At 41.1% G+C, this 17,035-nt stretch overlaps 2 protein-coding genes across 3 annotated transcripts in view; one reads left to right on the forward strand and one right to left on the reverse strand.

The window, feature by feature from the left end:
- Positions 1 to 13,460, forward strand: part of P2ry14 (purinergic receptor P2Y14) — a 46,219-nt gene extending 32,759 nt beyond the window's left edge. For both annotated transcript variants that reach the window (XM_027391668.2, XM_027391669.2), the window contains exon 2: positions 12,053 to 13,460. In XM_027391668.2, coding sequence (XP_027247469.1) covers positions 12,077 to 13,093 — 1,017 coding nt within the window. In that variant the 5' untranslated portion in view covers positions 12,053 to 12,076 and the 3' untranslated portion in view covers positions 13,094 to 13,460. The remainder of the gene's footprint in view (positions 1 to 12,052) is intronic.
- Med12l (mediator complex subunit 12L) overlaps positions 1 to 17,035 on the reverse strand; it is a 320,970-nt gene that overhangs the window by 193,011 nt on the left and 110,924 nt on the right. The window lies entirely within an intron of this gene.

Genomic DNA, 17,035 nt, shown 5'->3' on the forward strand with positions numbered 1-17,035 from the left:
CACACACCATTTTGGATCTCTAGGTTTTCTACTCTGAGTAAGAGCGCAGACTTTGGAAACATTAATACCTTGAGGGTAAAGATTTATATCTTGAGTACCTAGGCAAAGCAAGGTCCTCAAAATATAAAAGAAAGCTTTAACATCAGAAGAAAAATGTGAAGGAAGTAAGTACAGGAAACCCTTACTACAAAACACATATTTTAAAAAAAATTAGAAAAGAAAACAGAAACCCTTTTCTGGCTAGTTTCACAAAATCTGAAGAAAGGCAGGGATAATGACTCAGTCAGTAAAGGGCCATACAATCAGGAAGAGCTGAGTTCAGATCCCCCACACTCACACAGACAGGGTGGGCATGGCAGCCTCCATATAATCCTGGTGTTTAAAAGGCTAAACAAGCTACCCAGGGGCAAGCTGACCAAATCAGTGAGCTCTAAGTTCAAATGAGAGGAAGACACTGCATGTCATCCTCTGGCACATGAGCACACACATGCCTACACACACACACACACACACACACACACACACACAGATGCACACATGCCTATACATGAATACATATACCCGCACCCCAAAAAAGTGTTCAAGGGAATCATAAGCATAAAATAGATGCTACAGCTATCGCTACCAACAGAAGAGGGCTTATCAGCATTTTCACACACAAACACTTTATCAAGGCAATGGTGAAATAGCACCTGACAGCTGCCATGGAGCATAGCAAGATGAAGACTGTTTGATCCAATTGAAATCTACTGGAGAGGTGAGTTATATGAACACTGGGGAAAGATCTCTATTTCTTCAGTGAATCCTAGTCTGTAGGTCAAGGATGTCAGTCTTAAATTAGGTGCACCCTAGCACCTCCTTTAAGTTTCAGGCAGATGTACCTTCCCCACCTCAATTCTACAAATTTTAAAAAAAGTATGGTTGTTCTCTAATCACATGATATACTTAGTAAAGCATTTGTTTAAGCATTGCTTAATTTACAAGCTAGTGTCATAATATAAACCATTAAAATCAGAGGTCACTGATCCCTCCTTTCAACAGAGAGAGAGAAAGAGAGAGAGAGAGAGAGAGAGAGAGAGAGAGAGAGAGAGAGAGAGAGAGAGAGAGAGAGAGAACAACACCACAACACCCCAGGGTTAAAAGTATATGGGAACCTTGTCTGTGCACTGTTTCCATTCCCACTAACAGTCAGTCCTGGGCATTTATACTCTTTCCCTTTGGCTATCTAATCCTGAATCTTAAACAAACATACAGTCAGTGATTGCCATGTATCGAGAATGAAAGCTACGCTATTGCTTTCTCAGAAAGAGAAATCTGTTTTCTCCCCATATAACCAAAGGATATCCACGGATGGCTTAAGTACCATGACTGGAAAGTCAGGGTGCAACTGCATAACTGAGAAATGCAAATGCCATCTTTCTGGGGCCAAAAGAGGTCAGAGAATCATTTCCTTGCATGGCTCTAGAGAATAGAGCCCTGTGTTCCAAAAACAATATTTCTGGGAGGGGAAAAAAAATCAGAAATCCAGGATGCTTAGCCTCGTAGTTCTAGAGAAAGTAATCAGATCTAAGGCCTCTGAAGAAAAGACTACACAGCTTCGAAACAGTCTCATCAAAGGCTAGGCTAGCACTGACTGCTGAATAAAAGCACAGAGCCCTAATAAGCCCTAAAAGCATAAAGCATTTCACCCTAACTCCTGAGTGCTACTTTCCTGTAACAAGAATGGACGTGTCATCAGAAGTGAAGACTCCCATCACCCCTGCCCGGGGATTGGTGGGGTGGAAAGTGCTGGGCTATACACCCAGGTAAGCTCAGGGCACTGGACAAAGGGTCTCCTGTGCTTCCCACAACCCTGTATCTCAGTGCAAAAGAATGCCAACCTAAATAAATATGCAGAAGCAAGAGAAATCAGGAGTCTGGGAGACAAAGCCTTCCAGAGGCTTCTGCTTATTCTGTTGTTAGCTTACTCACCCACTGAGATGTTCCCACTGATTCACACACTGCCAGGTACCAGGTGTTTGATGCTTACACAAACAGCAACCCTATGAGGCAGCTTCTGTGTTCTCAGTTGAGAGATGCAACCTCTGATAGACAGAGGCACATTGGCGTTTATTACAATATGAAACCTATTAAGGACTTAAGCCACACTTCTAACAAAAACTCACTGTACCTCCCATGTAGGCGTTCATTAAATCATTATGTTGGATAGTCTGCCCGCTGTTCCAACAGAGCAGTAAAATTGTGTGCCCATCTTTAGTGATAATGATGTATTCTATATACACTTAGGTTTGGTACCAAAAAGACAGCTAAATTATCTTCTTGAATCAGAAAAACATATCCATCTACCAATAAGACATTTAGCAGTTATTGCCCTGTCTGAAGAAAACCACAGAGTACTACTGTCACCTAGTGGACAGAGACCAGGACTGCAGCTGCTCTGTAACAATGCACAAAACAGTCTAGCAACAGGGAGCTAGACACATAGGCAGCCTAAGTCCTGCCCCAAATGATATGACAAACTTCAATGATCCCCCATAGGAGGCCTCACCCTCCTGAGGAGTGGATGGGGTGTGGGATAGGAGGACTGGTAGGAGGAATAAGAGGATGGGAGGGAGAGGGATCTGGGATTGGTATGTAAACTAAGATTGTTTTTAATTTAAATAAAAATTAATTTAAATAAAAAAAAACAGGGAGCTAGACCCCCAAAATTGTTTAGTCCGAGCCTCAGAAGCACTAACTAGCATAAAAGCAACAAGCTAAATTTTACCAAAGCACCACCAAGGCTATCCAGATATGATTTGTGGCGTAGAGGACAGCAGTGTATTGCCATTTTACAACCTCCAAAGCAGTGGTTCTCAACCTTCCTAATGCTGTGACCCTTTAATACAATTCCTCATGTTGTGGCAACCCCAACTATAAAATTGTTTTGTTGATGCTAAATAGCTGTATTTTTGCTACTGTGATGAATCCTAACATAAATATCTGATATGCAACGCCTACTTGAGAACTGCAGCTACAGAGCTTCATATTCAGAGGACAGCAGGGCCATGCTCCAAGGGCCGGCATTCCCACACCCTGCCCTCCTCCACTAGCATCTCCCATGGTTGGCAGCCATGATCACAAGACACTCAACACAGAAAATTTGCAGATGGGCCGGATGTGGCAGACTTTCATGTTCTTGCAAGTTCCACTAACTGTGTTTGGGGAAGTGGTTAGAATTACAACACTAGGCTTGGACATTATCTGTTTATTGTCCTTACTAATCTGGTTCCTATCCTTTGATTGTCTCGCACATAATCAAAGGTTGACTGTGAACAGTTTTTCTTCCTGAATTTTGAAGTCTGGACTAGAAGGAAATTTATACTTGGGGGAAGTGTAAGTTCTTAAGGGTCTGAAAATCAGCCTGAGAGCACACAGGTATTTCTCAAGAGAGAGCTAAATCACAGTTCCCCGTGACAAGAGATGTGAATCACTGAGCTGGAAGGCCACAGTGACCAAGAGCTAGACAAGTCAAGTTAGGCCTATCCAGGGCTCACATCTACCAACACAGAAAAATGACCAATGCTGAGTAGCAGCAGCCAGTTGGGCTTCCTCTGCCAGGGAGCTGAGGGGATCCATGTAGCCTCCCAGTTTGTGTAGCAGCTCTGAGTTTCTCCTGCAGCAGAGTCTAAGACATCAGCATGTAAGATGGGAGCAGAATCAAAATCAAGGTTAACAGGACATCTGTAGCAGATAGTTTTAGAAGATGGCAAAAAAAGAGGGAGGCTTTCTGTATAGTAGTGCCTGGAGGATGATGAGAGGAACTGAAGGCAATACCTTGCAGAACTTTAAAGCAGAAACACAAAAACAGCCAACACATTTATGAATGCAAATACATGTCTTTCCAAAAAAGAAAAAAGAAAAAGAAAGAAAAGAAAAGGCTGACTCCTGAAAGGACTCCAGAAAGCTGAAGGTCACCATGTGCATGCACACACATGCACAAACATGCACACACACATATGCACACATGTAATATGCCCCCAAACTGTCTCTGAAGTATGGCAATTAACAGGTCTAAGTTTAAATAGCATTTGGATGGGCATAACCTTCCCTATCTAACCTGGTAACTCAATCACTATAAGCACTAGCTTCCTAATCTGTGAGATTATAGATAGTTCATAGTGATTCCTAGGCAAGGTTTTACCCAAATATTTAGGTAACCCATGTCCCTACTGTCCTATCATCTCTTGTGTCTTGATGCCTAATCCCAGACTATTCTCTGCAGCAATATGCATGCTGATACAGTCAGTTCACGTGCCAATATTTGTTATCACACAGAAAACCCGTCATAAATGATATCATATTTCCTGGGGCCACATATTTCTTCCTCCTTCATTGGGGCCCTTATACTCTAAAGTACTACTCTGTTCAGCTACCTAGCTTAGCTTGGAGTTCTCTGAGAGTGATAGTGTTCAGAGTGCCCTGCAAACACGGTTTGATGTCTTTTGTAAGCAAATGAATGGATGATCTCAGGATCCTGGCAAAGAAGCTTCCCACTGACTGAACTAGAGAAGGCACAAGGAAACCATGAGGAGTGTGGAGTGTGACTAGAAAATCTACTTTCAGAGTCCAGCAGGCAGCCAAGTAGAGAACTTTCTGAGAAAGAGAAGTATGGCAAGGCAAACCAAGTCTCTTCCCTGAAGTCACTTGCTACATTCCACTGTCTGTGCCTCAGAAGCAAAAATGACCGTTTATAACCCTTAGGAAGCACAATATTGGGCAAACAAGTAGGGACAAAGGTCGAGTTGTGAGTTCCAAAATATCACCCAGAAAGGCTAGAAAACTGGGAGCAGACTTAAGAGGTATAAAATTCAATTAACTCATTTAAAATATGTTTAAAATAGTATTATAAAGTATCTAAAGACATAAAATTCCTTGAAACCACTTAGAATAATGACACCAAAGGAAAGAGACATGTTATTGAAAGAGAGAAATCAAAGGAAAGAAAATGCTCTTTAGAAAATTTAGAATTGTACACATCTATGCTATCATGTAAGCAGTGTTTTCTCTTTATTGCTGTGCTGAGCTATCACTCTAAGTATTGCCAAGAATACACGTTGGCAATACTGCACAACTGTGACATATTTCAACATGTGTGTTTATTGTTTTTAATCATATTAACTCTTAGTTGTCAACACTCTTGTGGAAAACTGAGCAACTATGTTGAGTGTATTGGCCATGAAGAGTTTAGGATACAGGTTTATTTAATAATTCATTATTTTTACCAGGAAATCACAGGTTTAATGATGGTATTCTTTATTTTTCAAGATTTTCCTCTGTTGCCATTTTGTAGACTATATAGCTTCATTCTCTCTCTTCTGGAGGCTAAAATAAGTCAGTAAGAAGAGGTGAATCAACTAGGTGAAGGGCAATGGCAGAGAAAGCAGCAGTGTGGGGTCAGCAGTGTCTTTCTCATTCATTGTGCTCTTATTTCACATCACTTAATAGTTAACTTAATAGTTAACACATAACTTAATAGTTAACACCAAGGTATGACCATTTCCTTTAGGTGTGAGGAGACTTGAAGCTCTAGTTGTCCTCCCATTATCAGGACACCAAATCATCTTCTAAAGACAAGAGGGAGACTGCTCAGTCACTGGACGATCAAAATAATGTGCCTTTTTGTCATCTTGTCTATTTCTTTCTTCTTCCTTTCATTGAAAATAAATAGTTTTCACATAACCCTAATTATGCTTTCTCTTCCTCTACTCCTCCCAGTTCTGCCCCATCCAGACCCACTCCTGTTTTGTCTCTCACTGGAAAACAAACAGGCTTCTAAGGGATAATAATACAACAAAACAAAATATAATAAGATTTTTAAAAGCCTATTACATCATAAGATTAAAAAAAAACTATCACATCAGAGTTAGAAAAGACAACCAAGCAGAAGGAAAGAGCCCAAGAGAAGGCACGGGAGTCCAGGACCCATTCATTCATGCACTCAGGAATCCTATAAACACACTAAACTGGGAGCTATATATATGCAGAGGACCTGGAGTAGACCTGTGCAGGCCCTGGGTATGCTGCTTCAGTCTCTGTGAGTTCATATAAGCATTGATCATGCTTATTTAGAGTACCTTTTTTCTTTGTGTCCTTCATCCGATATGGCTCTCACTGTTCCACCACCTCTTCTTCTGTCAGGTTCTCTGAGCTCTTAAGGTCCCTCCCTTGATGGAGACATTCCATTTAGGGATGAGTATTCCCGTGTGTGTGTGTGTGTGTGTGTGTGTGTGTGTGTGTGTGTGTGTGTGTGTGTGTGAGTGTGTGTGAGAGAGAGAGAGAGAGAGAGAGAGAGAGAGAGAGAGAGAGAGAATGAGAGAGAGAGAGAGATCTCCTACAGAAGGCTTCTCTGATGATGGCTGAACAAGGTGCTGATCAATGAGTATAACAGAATATCATTAGGAGTCATTTTATCACTATTTCATTTCCTTTTTTTAGACCAGAATTATTTAGTTTCACTGTAGGTCCATGGGCTATCTAGTCTCAGGTTCTTGGTTACACCAACATTGTTAGGTATAGGTTCCATCTCTTAGAGTAGGCCTTAAGGCAAATATTGGTTAATTACTCCCATAAGCTTTGTGCCACCATTGCACTAGCATATCTGGGAGGCAGGACACCACTGCAGATAAAAGGGTTGTGACTTGGTTGGTGTTTACATTTCTCCTTTGGTAACATGTGTAGTACCTCCCGAAACCAAAGACACCACAGAATAGCAGTGAAGGCTCTATGTAGGCACCAGCTAGACTTCTCCGTGTTCAATGCTTCTTGTAACTTAATAGGCAGCTCCTTCTTTAGGTTAGGGAAATTTTCTTCAATGATTTTGTGGAAAATATTTTCTGTGCCTTTGACCTTGGTTTCTTTTCCTTCCTCTATTCCTATTATTCCTAGATTTAGTCTCTTCACAGTGCCCCAGATTTCCTGGATGTTTTGTGCTAGGAGTTTTTGAGATTTAACATTTTCTTTGGATAATCTATCTATTTCTTCTATCATGTCTTCAATGCCTGGAATCCTCTCTTCCATCTCCTGTATTCTGCTGGTGAAGCTTGCCTGCTGTTCAAGTTCCTAAACTTTTCATTTTCTGATTTCCCACGGTATAGGATTTCTTTATTATATTTCCACTTTCAGGTCTTGAATTATCCTACTCATTTCCTTCCACTGTTTGTGTTTTCATAGATTTCTCTAAGGGATTTATTTATTTCTTCTTTAAGGTCCCCAATCATATCCATAAACACTGTTTTAAGGTCTCTTCCTTGTACTTCAGCTATGCTGGAATATTCAGGGCCTGCTGTGGTACGGCTCCTGGGCTCTTGTGGAGACATACTGTCTTGGCTTTTACTTACTGTATTTATACACTGGCGTCTAGGCATCTGGGATGGGAAGACTGTAATTCTTGGTGCTTCTTTTGTCTGGCCCTGTCTTTGTTGGATGGGTGTTTTGTTCCTTGGTTTCTGTTTCCTCTCTGGTTCTTAAGAGTGTGGTGGCTGTGTGTTGCCTGTAGGAAATGCTTCTGGGGTCCTGATAGGTATGGGCACTGGGGATTCCTAGTACAATGTGTGTCTGGGTATTGACAGCTGACACTTCAGAATGGGGATGGGATGTGGGGCTAAGGGGATCCACAGGAGAGAAGAAAGCAGGGTTTTACACCAGGATCTGCTTAGTATCCTGGGACTAGTGACAGAGCGTGAGGTGAGGCCACAACAGAAGGTCTGCTAGAGTTCTGGACATTAGACTAGGAGACTGGACACAGAGGGATGGAGAGAAAGGCGAAGATCTGCAGTTAGCCAACTTGCTTCCCAGGCTGGAACGGCCTGTGGTTTCCCAGCAAGACCTTAACTGCTTGCTTCAGTTGGGGGCTGGGGTAAAGCCATGAGTAGTGAGAGAGAGGTTAGATTTGTATGATGGACTAGAGAGGAGGGAAGAAAGTAGAGGGAGGCCTTAGCAGGTGCTCTGCTGCAAAGCTAGGAAAGAAGCTAGGGGATTAGATTTGGAGGGGAGGGGTGGTAACGATCTGTAATTAGCCCAGAGTGTGATAGCGTGTGACCCTGTCTATTTCTTATACAACAGATAGTCCTAACCTTTTGTCTCAATATGGAACTGACTTTACTTTTCACAGATGTCTTCCTAGATACTGCCACACACTTTGAAGTTAATCACTGATCCATCCTACAGAAAGGCTACACACACTTGAGCTAGCAGCTACACCCACAGCTGTATCCCACACAATATAAAAAAATTTAATGTTTAAGAGCTTTAAATCTGTTATCAATAATGTTTTACAATTTATAGTAAGATGAGATGTGCCTGGTGTGAGCCTTTGTTATATTAACATAGGGCAAAGGAAAAGAAGACATCTCCACCAGCAGGTCTCAGATCATTCCATCCCCAAACAGATGTTTACCTGAACCACTGGAGACCTGCCAAGTATGTGGGGAAAGACCAAATCTCAGATACTCATTCTCATTCCATTACCAAGGCCACTTGATTCAAGCCAACCCCTCCCAGTCAAGTCAAAGGGAGAGTCCAGAAAGGCACTGTCTCCAAGTGTGAGCACAGGTTCTCTGCACCGACAGGAACTTAGAATTGCCACTTTTTTCTGCCATAGGGTGGAGGGTCCACAACCAGACATACTACAACTCACACATCCATGTAAGTTCCAAGACAACAGGAACAAATACTTTAAACAAAATACTTTAAACAAATATCTACAAAGAAGGGAATTGTGTCTCTCATGAAATCATTTCAGGGAAATATGTTACTGTTCTATTTATACTCACTTCTATAAACTAAAAGGAAAAGAATTGGGCTCTCATTAAATCATTTCAGGGAATCTATTTCACTACATAATTATATACCATGCAGTTTAACTCTCTCTTCTTCAAAACTGTATCTACAACCTCAGAATGATCCCACAAATAAAAGAGTGTCTGCCATGAATACTGTACCATTGTAGCTAAAAGGATGGTGGCTGAAGACACCAAATTAAAGCCAGGAATAACAGCAGTATGAATTCACTCAAGCTCTGTGAATCTGCCTTTTAGACAAAGATTCATCTACTGGGGGGGCAAGTAACTGACTAGATTAGATTTTTGTCACGGAAAACAATGAAAAAATAGAAAACATGTTCATTGTCACTAATCACCTAATATCAACTATGCCTTGGATGCTGAATGTCCCTAAAAGGCCATGTGTTCAAGATGTGTCCCCAGAGTGACGCTATTAGAAGGTTCTGGGAAAAGGTTGATGTATATATGTCAAGGTCTATTAGCCAGCAAAGGCCCCCATTCTTGAAGGTGTCAATGGGGATCTTAGTCTCTCCTTTTTCTTCCCTTCTTCGCCCAGTCATAGGTCCAGATCAACAGGCCCAATAACCATGACCTGGAACCTCCCAAACTATAAACCAAAGTGACTCTATTCTTATTGTAAGTCAGTCATCTCAGGTACCTTTAGAGTAATATAAACTTTACTAGCAAAATATGAAGTCATAATATATGTGTAAGTACTTAAGAGTCCAACATGGCAGCAACCTCATTTGCAGAGCCAAGCTGTGGCTTGAGGGGGAAGATAATAAAAGCTTCTACAGAGGAAGTAACTTTAAGTCATTTTTCTTCCACAGGAGATAATATCCTAGCAGAATCAAGTAACAAGATGTATTTCTAACTTTATCATAAGATACAAGAAAGGAAAATACACGGGAATAAAAGATATTCCTTTAAAGGAAGCAGTACACAACTGGTTCTATTTTATATGGAATACAACTGAATTTTATATTCCATGGTTACAACTCCCCCCTTCTCACATTTCCTTATTTTACTGGCATCGTCTGTCACTCACTATGTACAAAACATGCTGTCAGGCACCAGCAACATAAACAAGAGACATCTGTAACCAAAGGAACACACTGTCCTCCACAATCTCTCTTTCCCACAATCATGGATTAGATGCAAGTCTTTTGAGAGCTGTAATTCATGCCTGGTATTCCCAGATTACACATTTATCTTACAATTATCTCAACTACTTACTGCCCTAAATTTACTAACCTACTAATATGAAGATTGAGAACATTCTCTCTTCTGAATGAGACACAACAGCCGGAGCACAAAAGCGAAGGTCAGAATCAGTTCTTTACTTCACCACATAGGCCCCAGGGATCAGGTCAGCAGGCTTGGCAGCAAGTGTCTTAACCACCAAACCAACTCACTAGCTCTAGTCTTGGCTTTTTAAATTTTAATTAAAACCTAATTACTATATCATTTCCCACAATTCCCTATGCTCATCCCTCCTCCCAAATTTAGCCTCCTCATTTTTAGCCACTGTTGTTACAAATACATATAAATGAATAAACACAAATATGTCTTATTGAGTCCTATATTTTTTTCAAAGTAAACTGCAATTAGTTATATATTTTATTTAATGAAATACTTTTTAAAATAAATTTTATTTAAATAAAACAATCTTACTTTACATACTAATCCCAGTTACCTCTTCCTCCCATCCTCCCATGTGCCCACAAACACCCCATCCCTCCCCCATCTACTCCCCAGGGAAGGTGAGGATTCCCACTGGGGGGTCATCAAAGTCACATCATTTGGGGCAGGATTGTCATTTCAACATGTTATACAAATATGGTGATATTTTACATCTTTTTTCACCCTGTCTGCACGGTTTGTTGAACATTTTACTCCTACAGAGCACCCTCTGGATACACTGGTGATATTAAAGCCTAACAGGCCATCCTGACTGTGGTGGTGCATGCCTTTAATCCCAGCACTCAGGAAGCAGAGGCAGATGGATCTCTGTGAGTTGGAGGCCAAGCCTAGCCTACAGAGGAAGTTCCAGGACAGCCAGAGCTACACAGAGAAACCCTGCCTCGAAAAACAAAAACAAATAACCTAATTAGAAAAGCAGTCACTTTTGGCTAATTCCAAATCATTAAACAGGTCTAACCTAGAAGATAGTTTGGGAAGCATTCTGTGAATTTTTATAGAACTTTTGTGATTTTTTTTATTTTCCAATTTATAGAAACATTGCACCCAGTTTTTTCAATGGAAATACAGAAAAACTCAAAAAAGATTTACTTCATTCAGTTCAGCAGGAGAGAAGGCTCTGAGGTTAAGAGCACTTGCTGCTCTTGCAGAGGACTCCAGTTTGGTTCCCGGTACAAAAAGGTAGCTCACAACTGTCTGTAACTCCAGTTTCAGGGCATCCAAGACCTCCCAGCCTCCCTGGGCACTGTACACACACGGTACACATACATGCAGGCAGGTAAAACACTCATATACATAAAATATAAATAAATACCTTAAAAAGTTAAAACAAAAATTGAATTCAATAGTCCTATATTAAAAATACCACTAAAGTATAGGTGTAGATGTTCTTTTACATCAAAAACATGTGCAATCTTTGTTTCTTTATCTCTCCACCTCAGCAACTCTTCAAAAGTGGTATGAAGACTCAATTTATGAGCTCATAATTTTATCTTTATACAAAACAATATACAGGGAGATGACTGACACATTAAAAAGTAATTGTAGATAAAATATACTGGTTTTTTGTTGGTGGTGGTTTTTTCGAGACAGGGTTTCTCTGTGTAGCTTTGGAGCCTATCCTGGCACTCGCTCTGGAGACCAGGCTGGCCTTGAACTCACAGACATCCGCCTGCCTCTGCCTCTGGAGTGCTGGGATTAAAGGCATGTGCCACCGATGCCCGGCTAAATACACTGTTTTTATAGTTGTTACTTTTACGGCCTATATTCAAATTAGTATTTCTTCAGACTTCAGAAGAAAGCCATTATATGGGAGGAAAACACTGCCCTCTGCTAATGAGAGTCCAGTACATGCTCAGTGACTCTTTCCTTTTGAATGAAGATAAAAACTCCACAAGAGGGAGTCAAATGGTTCCAAATCTTGGTGGGTTTCACCATATTCACGTTCCTTCACTCTATCAGCTATCAGTTACAAATGACTTGAGGGCCATAAATTGCCCTTAAAGTAACTAGTCTGCTTCTCTATCTAGATCTTTGCCTCCTGAAGTTGCAAGATGGTCAATTCAACCACCACAGAACCTCCAAACCAGCCCTGCTCTCGGAACACCCTGATCACACAGCAGATCATTCCTGTGTTGTACTGTGTGGTCTTCATCACAGGGATCCTCCTCAATGGAATATCGGGATGGATATTCTTTTATGTGCCCAGCTCTAAGAGTTTTATCATCTATCTCAAGAACATAGTTGTCGCTGACTTTCTGATGGGCCTGACTTTCCCTTTCAAAGTTCTTGGTGACTCAGGCCTTGGTCCCTGGCAGGTGAATGTGTTTGTATGTAGGGTCTCTGCAGTGATCTTCTATGTTAATATGTACGTTAGCATTGTGTTCTTTGGGCTTATCAGCTTTGACAGGTATTATAAAATTGTAAAGCCCCTTTTGACTTCTGTTGTCCAGTCAGTGAACTACAGCAAACTGCTGTCCGTGGTTGTGTGGATGCTCATGCTTCTCCTCGCTGTCCCAAACATCATTCTGACAAACCAGAGTGTCAAGGAGATAACGAAGATACAGTGTATGGAACTCAAAAATGAGCTGGGGCGCAAGTGGCACAAAGCGTCTAACTATGCCTTCGTGAGCATTTTCTGGATTGTGTTTCTTCTGTTAATCATCTTCTACACAGCCATAACAAGGAAAATCTTCAAGTCTCACCTTAAGTCCAGAAGGAATTCCATCTCAGTCAAAAGGAAATCTAGCCGCAATATATTCAGCATTGTGCTTGTATTTTTTGTCTGCTTTGTACCATACCACATTGCCAGAATCCCTTACACAAAGAGTCAGATGGAATCTCATTACAGCTGCCAGTCAAAGGAAACCCTGCTCTATGTGAAAGAATTCACTCTGCTACTCTCTGCTGCAAATGTATGTCTGGACCCCATTATTTATTTCTTCTTATGCCAGCCATTTAGAGAAGTCTTAAATAAGAAGCTACACATCTCATTAAAGGGCCAGAACGACCTAGACACTTCCAAAAGCAAAAGGGGAAACACAGTTCATGAAAGCACAGATACTCTGTGAATTCCCATCCCCTTCCAAGTACTGTCCATGTTGTTACATGATAATTAAGAAGTATATATAAAAATGCATGCTTATGATGATAAGTAACCTACATAGCAATATTACTCAATAGTAAGTATGAAGTAAAAAAATAGTAAGCACAACAAAATTCCAAGTTTTGATGTCAAATGAAAGTCCACGCACATCGCACTTTTATAGAAATCAAGTGAATGGAATGGAGGAATAGCATGTGGTTTCTGGTCTATGAATAACCAAAACTAAACCCTTCTCTGCTATTAACTCACTTCTTAGGAGACACCCAATCTTTCAGATGATCCTGCTAAATATTTTTCTATTAATGCTCATATTTACTTCCTGCTTTACACTCTGTCTGTACCAATAAACAAGTTGTCTTGAAAACCATTGGGGATTTTTTTCTTATTAATGATGTGTGGAGGGACACCCCCTAGATTTCCTCACAACCGCACATGGGTCAGTACGGTGTGCTTTGTCACACTTCGGTGCAAGGAAGGGGTTTACACAGAAAATGGAAACAGTCTATTTGTCTCTGGCTTTCCCAAATGAGTAAGTATTTCATATGCTCTAAGTCCTCTTAAAACTTCAGACCAAATGCAGCCTAAACTGAAACAGGAAGGTTTCTGTGCTCTGCTGGGCATCATTCCTTACCCCCTGCAGAGCTTCACACTCCAGTCAAACTCTGGAAAAGAACAAAACTCACTAAGATCTGACAGAAGATCTTGGGGACTAAAATCACTGTATGCGCTTGGCTGAATGCACATGGGGATTGGAAGGGACTGTCGAACTCCCTCAGGCAGGAGCATACTTCCCCCTACTAGGCTACTGAAGCAAATGTAAAAGGGGAAGAAAGGTACTAAGTAACTCTTCTGTCACATGAGTTATCTCTTCAACCCCCATCCTCTTTACTCCACAATACAAGTGAAGCTTGTCCTTAGAAAGCCATGTTCCCCTGTAGGACCAAGTAATGCCTTTGTAACTACTATGCCAAAGCAGACGACTAATACGAAAGATGTTTTAGGAAACGACATGTCAGGCGGATAAGGAGATTAGAAACCACAGCAAAGTAACAATTACTGCACACCACAACTATTATTAGATGCAGGGAAACAACTAGAAATGACAGCGCAGAGCACTGGCAATGGGAGGGGAATGGGGGAGGAGTGTGGGGGGGTTAATCTAAGGACTCTTCAAACACCACAGTAGCTACAGAGGCCACAGGGAGCACTACATGGGTGTGTCTGTAGATGAAGACACAGCAGAGTGCTCACAGATGCTCAAATGGCAGAAAAGGCTTTGTTAGCAGTGATAGGAAAATGAAAGAGGATGGTGAGCTGAGAGCTGGTGCCTCACCAAGAGTCAAGTCTTTCAGCTCTAACCAAATGCTTACTCACTTTTACAGGAAATGTAAAATCATGGGGCTTTTACATTGCTGGGCCTTAAGTCAAATCAATTATTGGTGTATTACTCTCACAGGCTTTGTACTACCATTGCACTAGCATATTTTGGAAGCAGTGCACCATTGATAAAGGGCTTCTGGCTGGTGTGATGTTAACATTTCTCTTTTGAGAGCTGCAGAGCACCTTCCTATGCCAGAGACATCAGAACCTTGGGGAGAAGGCTCTATGCATCAGCTCAATCTCCCCATGTTCAGTGACTTGTGTAAGTGTGGTCTTTAGCAATGAGGCATTGCTGTCAGTTTGTGGAGAATAGCCTATAGTCATGGCAACAGCCAGGGTTGTTTGGGGATTACTGTAGGGCTCCTCTGGCCAGGAACTCCATTAGATGCAACCTAATCGTGGTAGTGGAAGCTTCATTTGGCAACAAGAGCTGGCCAGTTGGGACTCTCCCCCATCATTTGGCAATTTCATTTAGCTTGCCTTCGTATATGTAATTGGAAAGTTTCTACTGCTTCCATACCACCCCCTCAAATGTCCCTTAATTTTAACCTTTTAGTTGTCTCTCCCCATATGCCCTCCCACAACCCCTCTCCCACCCACTCCTACTTAATCCCCCCTTCTATTTCCCTTTTTTGACAAGATCTATCTGGTCCCCCTGATCCCTTACTCTACCTGCCCTCTGTGATTCTATGGATTGTAGCTTGGTTATCATTGACTTAACAGCTAATAGCCACATATAAGCAAATACATAGCATTTTTGTCTCTCTGAGTCAGAGAAATCTCACTCAGAATGATTTCTTACTAATTCTTCCATATGCCTGAAAATTTCATGATGCCATTTTTTTTAAATGGCTGAGCTATACTCATGTAAATCAAATGAAGACACATCTGAGGCTAGACCATGATATGTTGGTAGCCATTCTGCAACATCTAGAATGCAGAAATTAAAAAAGGGTGTTCAAAAATAGCCCAGAAGAACTAAAAGTCCCCATTCATTAAAATCTCCCTGCTTTCTTTAGCTGAATAAAGCTCCTAATTCAAGTACCTATGCCAACATGTTTTTAAATGTTCTTGTGAAAAGAGTGTCTGGGGTAGGAATCAAGAAACCTATCACGGAGCATTCACAATAATGCATACCAAAATTACACAGGGTCCAGTGAGTGACACAAACCAAGATGCTTCAGAAACTTCCCTCAGTAGGATTCACCTGCTGGGTTACCTCCTCAGCCTCTGCCTTCTGTTCTTAGCAACAGAAAGAAACATTTTCCTTTGAGAAAGCCACTTTGTATGCTCTGAACCATACAGCTAGTGGAGGTGAATTAGTACTAGACAATTAAGTAGCCAGTCTGAATCCAGCAGTCACAAATTGGGATGGAACAAAATGCAAACTGACCCAGTGAAAGCAAACCCTAGGCTCATCCTCAAGGAACATCCTGGAAGGGGAATGCTATAAAGATGTAAACTCCACATGTGTGAGAACTCCTATGAATTGAGGCTCACACCGTGGTAGGCAGACAAAAACTGGCTCAAATCTAATCCTGGTTTTACAGTGAATGCCTATGTCAGCCCCCACCTAATGCCACACCCACAACTTTGGACACTAGGGTATGCCAACTAGTAAACTTGTTACAAAAACGGTAACATCTAAGACTGTTATCCACTGCCAAAAGATCAGCCTTGAAAATATACATATAGATAACATTGTAGGGACTGAGCAGGTTACCTTTAGGATTATCAATGTATATACAAATACATATTAGCATGCAATAACAATTAGTGACAAAAGAGAACATGAATATTAAGATCAGGTAAGGGTATATGGCAGTGGCTCTCAACCTTCCTAACACTCTACCTACCTCATGCTGTGGTGACCCCCAACCATAAAATTATTTTTGTTGCTACTTTATAACAGTAATTTTGCCACTTTTATGAATCATAATCTAAATATATGCTATTCAAATATCTGATATGCCCTGTGAAAAGGTCATTCAATCCTCGAAGGGTTGCTACCCACAGATTGAGAGCCTCTAGTATATGGGGTTTTGAGGGAAGGGGAAACTTTAATTATTTATAATCTCAAATTACAGAGAGATTATCACAACCTCTCCACTACCTCCAAATGGCATGGGTTATCTTTTAGGTGAGCATATACGTGGGCATGCATCTGTTTATTATTACTACTGTGTGATCATCAATGAAATGTCACTACTTCCTGTGGGTCAGCAATTTGCTGCTAGACTCCAATGGCATGTAGATTACAGTTTTACAAAAGTATATCCCTGCAAAAGAACCATTAAAAAAAAAGCTGTCTAAACCAACACTCCAGTACATGTTATAAAACACTTGGAAGGCAGAGGAGGCAGGGTGATCGGGAATTCAAAGCCACTTTCAGCCCTGGGTTTGGAGAGAGACCATGCCTAAAAGGAATAAAGGAAAGAGGCTGAAAGTGATAGAAAATGCCTGATGCTCTTGTCTGGCTTCTGCACACAGACACATATATCTAAAATTAAAAAAGAAAACAAAACCT

This window comes from Cricetulus griseus, assembly GCF_003668045.3.
Source record: "Cricetulus griseus strain 17A/GY chromosome 1 unlocalized genomic scaffold, alternate assembly CriGri-PICRH-1.0 chr1_0, whole genome shotgun sequence".
Taxonomy (NCBI): Eukaryota; Metazoa; Chordata; class Mammalia; order Rodentia; family Cricetidae; genus Cricetulus; species Cricetulus griseus.